The sequence below is a fragment of the Triturus cristatus genome, chromosome 2_1 (genome assembly GCF_964204655.1).
Source record: "Triturus cristatus chromosome 2_1, aTriCri1.1, whole genome shotgun sequence".
In the NCBI taxonomy this organism is placed as follows: domain Eukaryota; kingdom Metazoa; phylum Chordata; class Amphibia; order Caudata; family Salamandridae; genus Triturus; species Triturus cristatus.
Genome location: NC_140581.1, coordinates 766,193,698 through 766,207,852, shown reverse-complemented (window position 1 = coordinate 766,207,852; position 14,155 = coordinate 766,193,698). Strand labels below are relative to the sequence as shown.

Genomic DNA, 14,155 nt, shown 5'->3' with positions numbered 1-14,155 from the left:
TTTAACACAGGGTGGTACCGAGTGGGGCGTGGTTTATTTATTTATTTATTAATTAAGCTTATTAAGCGCGACAGATACCCAAAAAGGGCTTCCCGGCGCTAGGCAGAATACTGAACCAAAGAGACAGGAAAGGGCAATGGGATAAAAATCTGAAACCGATCACTGGTTAAAAAGCCAGGTCTTTATGGCTTTACGGAAGTAAGTGTACCTTGTTTCTAAACGGAGAGGTTGCGGAAGGGAGTTCCAGAGCTTCGGGCCAAGAAGGGAGAAGGATCTTCCTCCCATCCTCGCACGGAAAGTCTTAGGAACACAAAAGAGACCTTGTGTGGTAGATCTCAGGCATCGTGCAGGCGTGTAGGTGTGTACAAGGGTTTGAAGGTATTTGGGAGCGTAGCCCCACTTTATCCTATGCATGAGGCTGAGGGTCTTGAATTTGACCCGGTTGTCAATTTTTAGCCAGTGGAGTGCCTTTAAATGACTGGACATATGGTCTCTTCTGTTACACTTACGAAGCAGTCTAGCTGCCGCATTCTGTACTGCCTGGGATGCCCCTAAGTAAAGGACATTCCCATAGTCCAGACGGGAGGTAATTAATGCATTGATCACTGTCTTTTGGGAGTCATCAGGGAGCATCCATATGATTTTCCTGAGCCATCTCAGGATTGTGAAACAGGTGGCTGTGAGATTGTTAACCTGGGGCTCCATGGTTAGGCCACTGTCTAGGATAATGCCCAAGTTCCGAACTTGGTGTGATGGAGTTGGCAAGGGGCCCATTTCAGATGGCCAGTGTCTGGGATTCCAGAGGTTATGATTGGGACCTACTATCAGAACCTCGGTTTTACTACCGTTAAGTTTAAGCATATTGTTATTCATCCAGGAGGAAATATTTCTAAGGCCAATCTGTAGGCGTGAGGGAGAGTCCTGATTTTCATTTGATAGTGAAAAGACGATTTGGGAGTCGTCAGCATATGTGAACATGTTAAGACCAGCTGATTCAGCTATCTGGGCCAGCGGGGCTGCGTAAAGGTTGAAGAGTAGGGGGCTTAATACTGATCCCTGTGGAACTCCGTGCGGAGAAAGGTGGACCTTGGACGCCGCATTGCTGGAAGAAATTTGGAATGTCCTGCAAGTCAGGAAAGAGGCAATCCAATCTAGTGCCTTTCCTCTTATGCCCATGTTGGAAAGGGAAGCAAGCAGGGTGCTGTGGGAGATGGTGTCGAACGCCGCGCTGAGATCAAGAAGGATCAGCGCGGCAGTGTTACCCTTGTCGACCAGATGTCGTAGGTTTTCCACGACTCCAAGTAAAGTGGTCTCCGTCGAGAATCCGGTGCGGAAACCCGATTGGGATGGATGTAGGATATTATTTGCCTCCGTAAATTTAGTGATATATTTGTGGACATGCTTCTCCAAGATTTTGGAGAGAGCAGGTAGAAGGGATATTGGACGGAAGTTTGCCAAAATTTTTGGGTCGGCAGATGGTTTCTTAAGAAGGGGCGAAACCATGGCGTGCTTCCAAGATGGCGGGACCGTGGCAGAGGAAAGGGACAAGTTGAAGGTTTGACATAGTACTGTGAGAGGAGGAGTGTCCAGGAGTCTAAGGATAGACATCGGAAGGGGGTCGGCAGGAGATCCAGATTTAACCATACCTAGGATGTCCCGCAGGCCTTGGACATCAATCTCGGGCCAAAAAGTAAGTGGCGCGTAGGGTAAGTGGGATTGGGCACAGATGTCGTCTGTCTTGGGTCCAAAGTTCTGCGTACTATTTGATTGAACTTGCTGTTGTGTTGTTATGTCCTGGTGGATATTTTCAATTTTTGATGTGAAGTATTACATTAACACACGGGTGCCCTGAGCATGGCTGGTTAAAAAATACTGGTGCACTGTGTGGTTAACACGGCGTGCACCGACCGCTGCGTGTTTGACACAAGGGTTGCTTTGGGCACTATGTGTTTAACATCAGGAAGTACAGTGAGCATGAATGTGTTTATGTATCCAGAAATGCATGTCTCAAGAAAAAAGTGGGCGTTGTGTTTAACTGCCTTATTTATCTAGGGGTAATGCGGGTGGTATAAAAATTGATAGGGTGTTTATTAGCGTTGATGTATTTTAAGGCCTATTTACGGTACTGCTTTTGTAAAAGCGCAGCAAAATATACTGGTATATTATTATAACTGGTATGTAGTCCAACGAACACACGCCTACAGAGAATACATATGGGCACACAACGAAAACTACGGCGGTATATACTACTAGACACAAGTTATCAATCGCTCTATACGCTAATGGTGACTATTACTGGGTTTAGGGAGGGGCCATGGCCCGGGAGAGGTGGCCACACACGAGTCGTGCTGCCTCCCCTCCTTCAATAATGACAATAACTCGGGGTAGATCGATTTATCCACATACATGGCGAATGCTGGTCTGTTTCTCACAGAAGCATTAAGTACATTCCGAGCAGGGAGATACACTTACATTAAATATGGCTTTTGTGAACTCAATGAAAGACATTTTAATCTTTGTCCTCATATACACCACTAAACGGGGAGAAATATTCATCCTATTTTCTCGGTTCAAAGTTTATGCAACAAATAGCAATTTTGTGTGACACATTATACTGCATTGATAAGTTAAAGAAACCAGTATATATTTATGATAGGATATTCGATCATTTTAAAGCAGTAACATTTCTGGTGCCCTTTTTATGTTGTAAAAATGGGAGATTGTTAATGATTAACAGGGCAATTCTCATTTGGTGCACTGTAGAACAGACTTTTGCTGGTCTCTCATTTGGCCTCCATATTTAAGTTGACACATTTCGGACCAGTGCATTTTTTTTTACATTGGCCTCTTCCATATTGAAAGGTTAACCACATATCTTGCCCATAGTTAACTGAAATAAATTCACCATGGGATCCCATTACTGTACCTGTGGAGAACATGAGCAATAAATCTTAGCAATCCTTCTCCTGTACACAAACCTCACCTCTTTTTGATATACTAAAACAGATGAACAGTGACTGTGTACTTTAAACTGAATCACTGGCTTAAATCATTCATTTATACATCCATACATTGGATTCTTTTGCTGGTGCCGACTGCTTAGGTCTCTTATCATGGAAGTTAATCCATTTATTTGCTAAAGAGGGCTTGGCTCTATAGGTGAAAGTGTGGGTCTCAGTCATGACAAAAAAGCCTTTTTGTCACGGTCAAGTACATAAGCAGAAAGATTTAACACTAAAGAGACATTTCAAAAGCACTGTGATTGACCCACTTTCACCTCAGTACCAGAAACATACTCCTGTCTAAGAAACCTTTGAAAAAACATAATGCAATCCTCATTTTCCCTCATGACATCTGGGGCTACTTACACATGGTGTAGCTTTCCAACAACCACTAGTCTGTAATTAGATCTTTAAGCATTGCCTTAATTTCTAAGGTATGAAGACGTATGTGCACGGATTACAAGTGGAGGTTTCTGGAAGCAGGTAAAGTGGTCAACATGACTGCTCATTCAAATGTACACTTACAAGGAGCTTTAGAACGAACCATACATTTAGTGTAGTTGTTCAAATGATGACCCGACAGATACTTACGGAAAATGTTACTTACCCTGTATACATCTCTTTGTAACATGTAGTGCTATAGATACACATGCTATGCATACTCCTGCCACCTAATGTTGGGCTCGGACATGTACAACTTGATTTTGTTCAACGAAAGTCTGTCGAATCACAAGGTGGAGCGACTCCTCCTTTAGGCAGTATTGAATATCAACAATAGTTCCCTCTTCAGATTGATTTTCCCATCCAGGGGGTGAAGAATAAACAGTAAAGTGTGTTCTACAGCTCTACATGCCACAAACAAGTGTATACAGGGTAAGTAACATTCTGTTCACGGTATGTGTACAGGGCTCAACAAATCCACTCGACCGCTCGCATTTGCGAGGTAAATTTAATGAGGTCGAGCTATTTTTAGGTCCTACTAGCCCTTTCTGGCAAGTAGGAAAACATACTAACTTTTGTCCTCTGTCTTTGAAAACAGAGAAAATGTGACAAGATAACAAGATTTAAAGGCCTTTTTATTGCTCACAAAGCAAATGAGCAATAAAGATACCTTTAAATCTTGTTATCTTGTCACATTTGCTCCGCTTTCAGGGACAGAGGTCAAGTAGGTTACTGTTGGGTCGAGAAGATTTTTCAAGGTACTAGACCTGCTGGACTAGTACCATTTTTCAAGCCCTGGTGTAGCTGTGGCTACACATGCTATTCATAGACTAGAAAGCAGTTTCCCTACAAGGTTGTGGTTAGCCAAGGGAGGTTGCAGAACACTGGAAAAGTGTACAAAGGACAGCTTACGCACTTGGGCTTGCGGTGGTGCTAGAACGTCCACACAATAGTGTTTACTAAAAATGTGTGGTATGGACCAAGTTGCAGCCTTACAAATGTCTGCATTTCGAATGTGCCTTAAAACAAAACATGGTTTCTGCTTTTTTCTTAGTAGAATGTGGCCTTGGAGGTGTTAGAAGCGGTCTTTTAGCATTGGCATAGCAAGGTTTTTATGCATTTGACTAGCAAGCGAGGTATTCCTTGTTTTGAGACAGCAATCCCTCTACAGGGGTTTTGAGAAGGCTACATACAAGCATGTTGGTTATGTACTATCTATATAGTATAATGAGGTTTAATTTTTTTTTTATTTCTAGTATATGAAGTGCCCTTTCTGCTACTGTGGTTTAATGTGGAAAGAACACAGGTAGTTCTATCCCCCCCCCCCCTCAAGAGCAGCCCTCTAGAGCGGGGAAAAGGGGGTCCTATGGAAACACCAGACATCCCATTGCAAGCAGGTGCAGTCACTGACTGCACCTGCCTGCAAGGGGATCCTAAATCCCCTTCAAAAGTGCAGGAGGGTTGCTGCCTGCACTGTGAAAACATGGAGCAGCTGCAAGCAGCCGCTCAGTTTTTTCACATGACAGGGGGCAGCGTAATTACACAGCTTCTCTGGGGCAGTGTTCATAGTAATTGGGTGCATTTTCATAGTTTGCATCCGGAGCACCTTTTAACACAAAGAAAATAAGAACTAAGCCCCTAGAATGGGATTGGAGGTCGTCTGGGAAGGATAACTAGTTCCTCCATGAAAGCTTTAATTACAGGGATTTGAACAGTTAGGAGGGTTCCTTGTTTTGTAGATATGCTGCCACTACAGCTAAATGTAAGCGAATCGATGGGTATGCTAGGCTCGAGCATTGCAAATGGAAAAGGTAACTAGGTCTTGTACCTTTGGTTCTAGAGGACTGATGCATTTGATAATGTAGTAACGTACAAACCTTTTCCACTTTGCTGCACAACAAGCCCTAATGGTAGGGCGATGAGCTTCCCTGAGGATAGCCATACACTCAAAGGGTAGAACTCAGGGTAAGGTTCACTTACAGAATCTGGTCCAGAAAAGGCCTGCTCAGCTGTAAATGTTTGGTATTCCACCACTGCAGAGAGATGTGTGCTGGCCTTAAACACTAGATCCTCCCATCGACCCTCCACTTGTGACTACTGCTGTGCCAAGCATTCTTTGAGTGGATGCACATGAAGCCTAGCATGAGGAAAAATGGTGATACAGAACACCATTATTTCTAGCAGGCGCATGGTTCTGCAAACTTATTGGACGATTCGGCTGAAAAAGAGTTAACAGATCCTGAAAACTGGATTTGAGTAGGGCTGGGATAAGCTTTGTCACTTAATTTACTATTGCCCCTAGACAGGGCTGGATTTTCAATGGCTGTAGATGGGATTTGCCCAAATTTATGGTGAATCCTAAATTATGGAAAAGTCCAAAGAGAGGATGTGGCTGAACGGCTAGAGTGGCAGACTTTGAAGCTGGGGGACCAGGTCGAGTCAGGCAGGAGGCTCAAACATCCTGTGATTCTGCGCAAATCACTTAATCACCCCGTGCCTAGAAATGAATGTGTCAGTTTGTAATGCAACTGGTGCTCATGTAAAGCGCTCAGATTACCTTCGGGTCGAGTTCGCGCAATATAAAACTGCAAAAAAAAAAAGTAGCCTGTGTGTGGGCAAGACAGTGTTTTCTGTAGCTCTTTATTAGCCAATCATCAAGATACAGTAAGACCTGTATGCCGCTCCATCTTAAGTGAGCTGCAACTACTTCGAGACATTTTGTTAATACCCTGGGTGCTGTGGTGACCCCGAAGGATATAACTTTGAATTGATAATGTTGGGCCCGAACCTGACGCAACACTGATGTGCTGGGTGTATTGGTATGTGGAAGTAGGCACCCTTCAAAACCAGGGCAGTCATGAAGTCGCCTTGTTTAAAGAGCAGTAGGCCATCTTGCAGCTTGACCACATGGAAATGCTCTGATCTATATGAGAGGCCACAGGTCTAGTATGGGTCTGAGTGAACCATCCTTTCTAGGGATTAGAAAATACAATAAGTACACTCCTGTGTTTTTGTGGTGGCGTGACACTGGCTCTATGGCTCTTTTTGAAGCAGGGGTTATACTTACTCTCTGAGAAGGTGCAGATGTTGTGGGGGGAAAGAGTGTGGTTGTGGTGCTAAGTTTGGTGGTGTTGCAGTGAGCTCTAAGCAATACCTGTGTTTCACAATACATAAGACCCACTGGTCTGAAGTGATGTTGCACCATTGTGGTAAGAATCCCTGCAGTCTGATGAGGAGTGTTGAATGGTTGAAGGGAAAAGGAGTCACCGTTTGGCAGGTGTGGCCGACTTGGTCGCTCCTCCCTTACCTCCACCTCAGTTGGTACTCCCTCTATACGACCCCCTAAAGTACCCTCTGGTAGACTGGGCGAGCGCCTGGTGCCTCTGGGGTGTGTGTCTAGGGGTGTGGTGGTGGAGCACTTATGAAACTGAATAGTGAAAACTAGTTTGAGGGGATGGAAATTTTAATGCTCCTATCGCCTTTGCTGTGTCGGTGTTTTTTCTAGCATCTGATCAACTTGTGGCCCAAAAAGATGTTCTCCATCAAACAGCAGGCTGATCAGATGCTGTTGAACCACTGGCTTTAATCCAGGAATTCTAAGCAGAGCATGCCTTCTAATGGGGGTGCTAGAATGAATTCCTCTTGCGGCAGTGTACCCCGCGACAACGGCACTTCCAATAAATGCATTTGAAATTGTATGGCCCTCTGAAACCAATTCTTGTGCCCTTTGCTTACATTACTCTTGTAAGGACGGTATGAGCAATCCATCTCATCCCACTGAGCATGATCACATTGTGCCAGTAGTTCCACTGAAGTGGCAATACATCAATGGGTTGCAGATTGTGCTGCAACCATCTTTCCTGCAACATAATACTGGTTGTGCTTTTGCCTGGGGGTGGAGTGTCTCCAGTCCCTTTGGAGTTTACCCTTTAATGTGCAGCATATACCACTAGCAAGTCAGGGGGTAGCTGGGCAGTAATGTATGGTGGGTCAGTATGAAAGTGTTTGTAGTTCTAGTTTTAGCATGCCCTTAATCATGAGCAGGAACTGGGTGGCTCGCTGTCTGTGCAATATCCTTTCCAGCAAGAAATGTTCCTCCTCTTGGGTTGAGCACAGGTCTGCTTCATGGAAGTGTGTTGCCATTTGAATAATCTCATGACAAGGAGGTGGTATCATCAGGGTAACCTGGCTTCACAGGATATAAATCTGGGTTATTGGGTCTCGGCAGTGCTACCCCATCATCCTTCCATTGATCCTCTTGCATATCCTGTGGATAGAGGACAGCCTCAAAATCTAAAGAGGGTGGGCTACACACCCGTAGTATGAAACGTGTGACCCCTGCGGTGATTGGGGTTGTGGTGGAGGAGGTGCTGATGATGGAAAAGGTGGAAGAGGAGGGAGAGCAGAAGGCTGTGGTAGGGGGCTTGTACTCCTGTCCAGTCTTTCTTCTGCTTGGGAGGTTGTGTTTCCATTATCAGTTGCTTCTCAAAAGTGAGTTTTCTTTCAAGGAAGAGTATGCTGAAACTGAAGTGGAGGTTTGGTAAAGATTCACGTAGGAGGATAAATCTCCAAGCGCTGTTGCAGAGAATCCAGATCCTCCTGCAGCAGTTCCAGGATAGGTTGCGGAATCTGAGCTCGCTGCCGAGGGCTGACTGTGCTGTGCCAGGTGTCTCGGGTTTGAAGCCCACCATTTAATTGGGCACTGAAGTGCGCTTGCCCATCGATGGTAGCTTCGACGTCGAGCTTGTTTTTGGTGCCGATGCAGCTTTTAGTGCAGACATAGGTTTCAGTTCTGAAATGTCCTTTGGCGTGAATAGGACTGCTGACGTCTAAGATGCTGTCGATGCTAATGAGTGTTTTGCTTTGGGGCACAGACTCTTTGTCAAAGTCGGGCCCGATGTCAATTCCGAAGCTTTCGCTCAGTGCCAGCCATGGATGGAGAGCAGGGGTGGCCCAGTCAACACGGAACAAGGCCTTGAAGTCCTGGCCCTGGAGGAGCAGGGGAGTGCTATAGTCTGGGGCGGATCTCACTGAGCGGGCACCATATCTTTGTGTGGAAGCCAGCTGCGGATTGACTTCTGACTCAGGACTGAACGTTGCTGTCTGCCTGGAGCCGATTTCCTCCATCTCAAGGTCTTTCCCAATGATATTGGGGGGACCTCCTCATCCCTTTCTACACATCGCACAAGGCGTCGTTTCTCTCAAATGTTGCAGATGGTCTTCTTAGACCTGAAGGGGAGACAGGCGGAGCAAGAAGCCTAGTTGTTTTCTGGTGAAAGGCAAGTTACAGACTGTGTTAGCCTGTCCACAATTACTTGGAGTGGCACTCTGGACAGTACAAGAAGGGTTTTTTCTCCATCACGCTGCCACCATTCTTGATGGTGAGTGACACTTAAGAAAAAGGTCAGGCCGCTACCCTGCCCAAGAAGATGTCCCTCGACGCAGACGTGATTGACTGTGGCACTGTTGATGGAAGAAACAGGTGCGGCGATTGTTCTTCCGCTATTGGTAGCGGAGAAATAATTGAGAGGCCCTGACAAATGTTGCCGCACTGCGTCGAATCGGAGCCTCGACAAAGCACATCCGAACCAGATGGCAGGGAAAAAACAAAATCTGAAAATGTAGCCGATATTAATGTGCAATACTGCCTAGGGGAGGAGTCAGTACACCTCGTTAGTTGTAAGACGTTCTTCAAACAAAAACAAATTGAACACGTCCAAGCCCAACACTAGATGGTAGGAGTACGTATTGCATATGCATCTACAGCTACACATGCCACAAACATATGGCTCCAACAGTAAAGCACTGTATTCCACTGATCCATCTAGTCTAGGTCATTGCTAGCAAGAGATTGTTCCATTACAATCATTTCTTATTTACCTTAGGCAAAGCTGCAAACAGGAGTCTAATCAGGAGTCTCACAATGTTTAGAGACAATAATGTTGCATGAATTCTTAAATGATTCCGTAAGAGCAAAGTAGTTGCGTGTTAGGTTCCCTTACATCATGAGAAATCACCATTGGGCAAGGTCCCCTTTTATAGCAATAAATCACCACAGGGTGGAGTCTACTTAAGTATGTGAGGTTTAACTTCGCCAGATACAAGAGGCAAAGAGGAAATTTGTGACCTTTCTGCAACAAATGGTCGTAACTTGCTGTATGTGTCCACTTCAACACGTAGGTTCGTCTTGGACTCTCAAAATGTCTCTATCTGGGATATAGCGGTAAAACAAAGTACGTTCAGAGTAACCAAGCTGTCAGCTCTAGGAAAGTGAGGTTGTGGTGCTTAAATTGGCCTCTGTCCCTCATCATCAGGCCTGTGTGAGACTTTAACATAATGGGCTTGATACACACATCTTGCATGGGAATGGTTAAAAAGAGCTGTCTGGTCAAGGCCAAAATCACCAGATTCATCTTGCAGCTCTCCAAGTTTTCAGATAAAGGTATGAAAACCGAGGAATGGGCAGAAAGCCAAACCACAGGCTATCCTGCACAATGGAATAAAAAACGCTTCTCTGTTGGTCCTCCACCAGCGAGTGAAAAGTGGATCTTTGGCATTCTGTTGGAATTTCAACAAATTTAGGACATGGGTAGCCCACAATTGTAACCGGTCATCTTTAACCCACTCATGACATAAACCTTAGTCGAGCTAAGAGTGCACCAGCTCATTGCTGAAGCCAGATAACAAAGATCTGCCCTGCGATTCACTCGAAAGAAAAGGGGTACACCTCATGCCTCCTGGTTTTCAGACACAGAATATACTTTGTCAATAGGCACTCAGATTGTCTTTTCTCCGCGCATAAGGGTGCAACAATCTGCCCTATGCTACAAAATAAGGATGGTGGGTGTTCAACTGCTTAAATAATGAAGTACAGCTTGTAGAGAACTTGTAAAGCTGGGTGCCCTTACAGAGACATACCCATGGTAATGTAGAACACTGATGCATGATGAAAAATCAGTGGTATTTGAGTAAGTGCACCTTTTAAATAAACGGGGACACTCATCATTCTGGTTGCGAGCTGGTGTTTAAAACGCATTTTGTAATATATATATTTTGGGCATAGTCGTCCAAGATCCTTTAGTTTTGATGTTTTACTGGGGTGAAATATTTTTTGGACTCCTAAATCATAACCACATCCAAGCACCACAGATCATGGTGATAGGAAACCGCTCACTCATCGAAATGGAGGAGAGGAAAACGAACCAGATTAAAAGAAGGGTTGTAAATACGTAGAGTTGTTAAAGTTTTTCTTCACTGCAGAGCTCAGGAAAATTCAATTTACTCAATGTACAGTGGGGCATGGAAAGCTGGATGCATATGGGGGGAAAAGTACGAAGCTTCTTGATTTAATATATTCCAGATAATGTAACAGCTTTGATCAACAATACAGGATTCAGGATACAGGATCGAGTTTAAATCATTGGTTATGGTGTACAGAGCCCTTCACAATACTGGTCCATTACCCGTGTGTGACAGATTCTCATGGTACGAGCCAAAGAGACTTCTTCGATCCACCAGCCAAAGTCTGGCAGTGGTCACCAGAGTAAAACATACCAAGATGGGAGGCAGGGCCTTCAGTACGGCGGCAGCCCGCCTCTGGAATCAGATCCCCCAAGAACTACGCCAAGCCAAAACACTGCTGAATTTCAGGAAAAATCTTAAAACGTGGCTTTTCGGCAGAGAATAGAGTGTAACAACCCTGTTCCGTTCGGCTTCCATTCTTACAGTCTCAGGTTTTTACAGTCTCTCAGAGCCAGGATACCCGTAGGGTGGCAGATAGCGCTATAGAAGAGTTTATACAATACAAGTGTTAAGACCCTTTCTGCAACACTGTTTTAGTATTGCTTACAGAGGATGCTCAATCTGATTACATGCTATTCTTCAATAATGGGAATCAATTTATGAAGAAATAAACTGTACAGGACAACATTTCACCTGCATTTAAACAGTCCAATGGTTTAAAGGCCGACAGAGGAAAACTCCAGGCAGATCAGAACCAGCGGAACCAGATAAAATATTATTTTGGAGCCAGTTTCAACTTTGTCGAGGATAGTAATCTGGTGGCAAGTAAGGGATGTTTCCTGACACCAGTGCAGAGAAAACTGTTCTGCGAGAGATGTATCTAGAGGCACGTGTCGAGAAAAACCTGGCCAGAAGGTCCTCTGGTATCAACAAGCCATGGTGGAAAAGTATAACTGCAGATACCAAGATTTCTCAGATCGGATAAAATTTTCCTTGTGAGAAGTAGGTGATGTCTTTCCACACCACTTTGTCCAGAATGGCTCCAAGACGATCAGTGGTTGGGACAGAACCAACTAAGCCTTTCCTTAATAGGAAGTCCAACATCAAAAGAGCAAGATATCTATCGCTTGATTGAGAGCGCGCCACTTATTGTCCTGGAAAACCATTGTCAGTGGTATGAAAAAATTAAAACAAGGATTAACTATAGTTTGGTGCTTATATTGATGCAGACTGGCTTACAAGTGACCAACTGTCAAGGTTATCTATGGGCATCCTACACTTAAGAACCAGGATTCAGGGGTCCGGTATCGAGTGGGTTTACAAGATGATTTAAGTATGCTACAGGTATTAACCTTTTGTGTTGGGAGCAGGAAACTACGCTCTTGGGACGTCACCTGAAGACCGATACGTTTTCTAGATACTTTACCATAACTGGTTTCTCTAGCTCACATGACATAGCTAGTGACTACTTAAGTTTGTGATTTACGGACTTTTATAGATATTGCTGTACTCCTTGGAAAATTCGCACTTGAGAAAAGAAGGGTGCTTTCGTTGACTCTTCTGCATATAGGCACTGACTGAAGCCTTGAGAAAGTCGTTAATCGACGAAACACGTGTCGGCTGTTTACATGCTACAACTACGTGTCAACATTTCTGAAAACGGATCTATAGAGGATTAAGATCTTGCCATACCGATTGTTATATTTACTGTTCATTTTGTAATTAAATACATTACTGACTATTGATAGTCAGTTGTAACTTTGTTGTGCTGTGCTCCGTTTTTCGAATTGCTATCCTACAGATGTTAATCACTGGGTTTCCCTTAACATTACATAACTGTATAAAGGAGTCAAAAATAAGTTAAAATGCAATGCTACTCAAAATAACTAAGTTTACTCAAACTACTTTATTATTCAACATCAGTTTGATTTTAAGCGTTATTTCACGATGGGCTTACAAAATGATGTTAAAAATGCAAGCCACTACTCTAATCAGACATAACGAACACAAAACTATGAAATCGCAATGACAGGCATTTCATCAACAAGACAAATGCCAAAAGGAAAGAAGTATGTATATGCTAAATAACAAGCCAACAGCAATTGTGGTCTCAAACACCACTCAATTACACTTAATCCACTCCGAAAGACAGGTCGAAGATTACAAGAGACAGAAAATTAGTTTAGTAGGAGACACAAAAGATGGATTTATAGATCTGTCCTCTAATAATCTACCAGGTGAAAGAATCTTCAAAGAAAGACGTGGATATTAATATTTAAGAGATAATACAAAATTGTGTTTGACACTTATGAAGACAGGAAGGATAGCGGCAATAGAATTACTCACCAGCACCCCTTTAATCCATCCAAACTTGACTGCTCCTTTGCCATCAGCAACATGATTCGTTACTGCGTCCCCAGTTGGGGTACCATCTTCACCATTTGCAAAACCATCCTCAAACGGCTCCTAAAAGGGGGGGAAAAAAAACACACTGCTTAGTGGCTGAATAGTAGATGTTCCACAGAGATGAGGATTTCTTTGATGGAATCTTAGTTGCCTTACATTTAGGGCATACTTCAGAGTTAATCTTCAATGTCCCGCAACATTTCTTCTAAACATGGAACCAGTTGAGCACTCATGTACAAGAAAACCACACTTACATTAACGGATACCACAAAAATCGGACGTTAGCAGGTGCACAACCTCTGCACCTGCCCCAAATGTGCCACATAAATCTACAAACAACTGTGTTTACTAAATGTAGACAGCCGGTAAAAACATAGGAGTTCACGATAAATAGGGGGGGGGGGGGGGGGGGGGGGGGGGGGGGAGGGAGTGTACTGTACACTGCTCCTCTACGCTCGTAGTAGGCTGGAGTTTTGCACTTTACATCTTTTCCTGCCCAAACAGATGAAAGAGAAAAAAATATATATAATAATCAAATGAGGCTCCACAAAGAGACAGCAAGAAGTGGCCATTGTAAAGTGCCCTGGGGTCGAATACTACCAAAGGCACCATTTTGCACCAACTAAAATATAGCTTATGACGGGCATTATAATAAAACTTAGTTTGAGCATCCAAAATTCCTAGATAAAAATCATGCACGTTATAGACCGGAAGTATATATTCTTTATGCGGGGCCAGGTAAAATACAGATGGTATGCAACAATGATTTCTAAATACACCTCTCCAAGTCAGTCCTATGTGCTGGAGTCCTTTTATTTTTAAATGGATAAAACTTTTGAAAGCACATACTCGAGCTGGTTTGTTTTTGTTCACTAGGGCATGTGGATGGGGCGCTTCTGGTCTAATAGCAGTTGTAGAGACCCGGGATTCTAGGACAACGTTGTCACACACTTCATATCTACTTCCTCTTTTAGCTACATCAGAGACTAAACCAGAGTACTACAAGATTTATCCTATTTTTGTTTTCGGGTAACAGCCAATGCCCAATCATTGTAGATGAATTT

At 43.8% G+C, this 14,155-nt stretch overlaps 1 protein-coding gene across 1 annotated transcript in view; it reads right to left on the bottom strand.

Annotated features, from left to right (window-relative positions):
• The window catches only part of SLC12A2 (solute carrier family 12 member 2), a 345,212-nt gene that overhangs the window by 222,843 nt on the left and 108,214 nt on the right, over positions 1 to 14,155 (bottom strand). Inside the window, exon 2 of the mRNA XM_085632709.1 lies at positions 13,032 to 13,151. Within this exon, the coding sequence (XP_085488835.1) occupies positions 13,032 to 13,151 (120 nt within the window). The remainder of the gene's footprint in view (positions 1 to 13,031; positions 13,152 to 14,155) is intronic.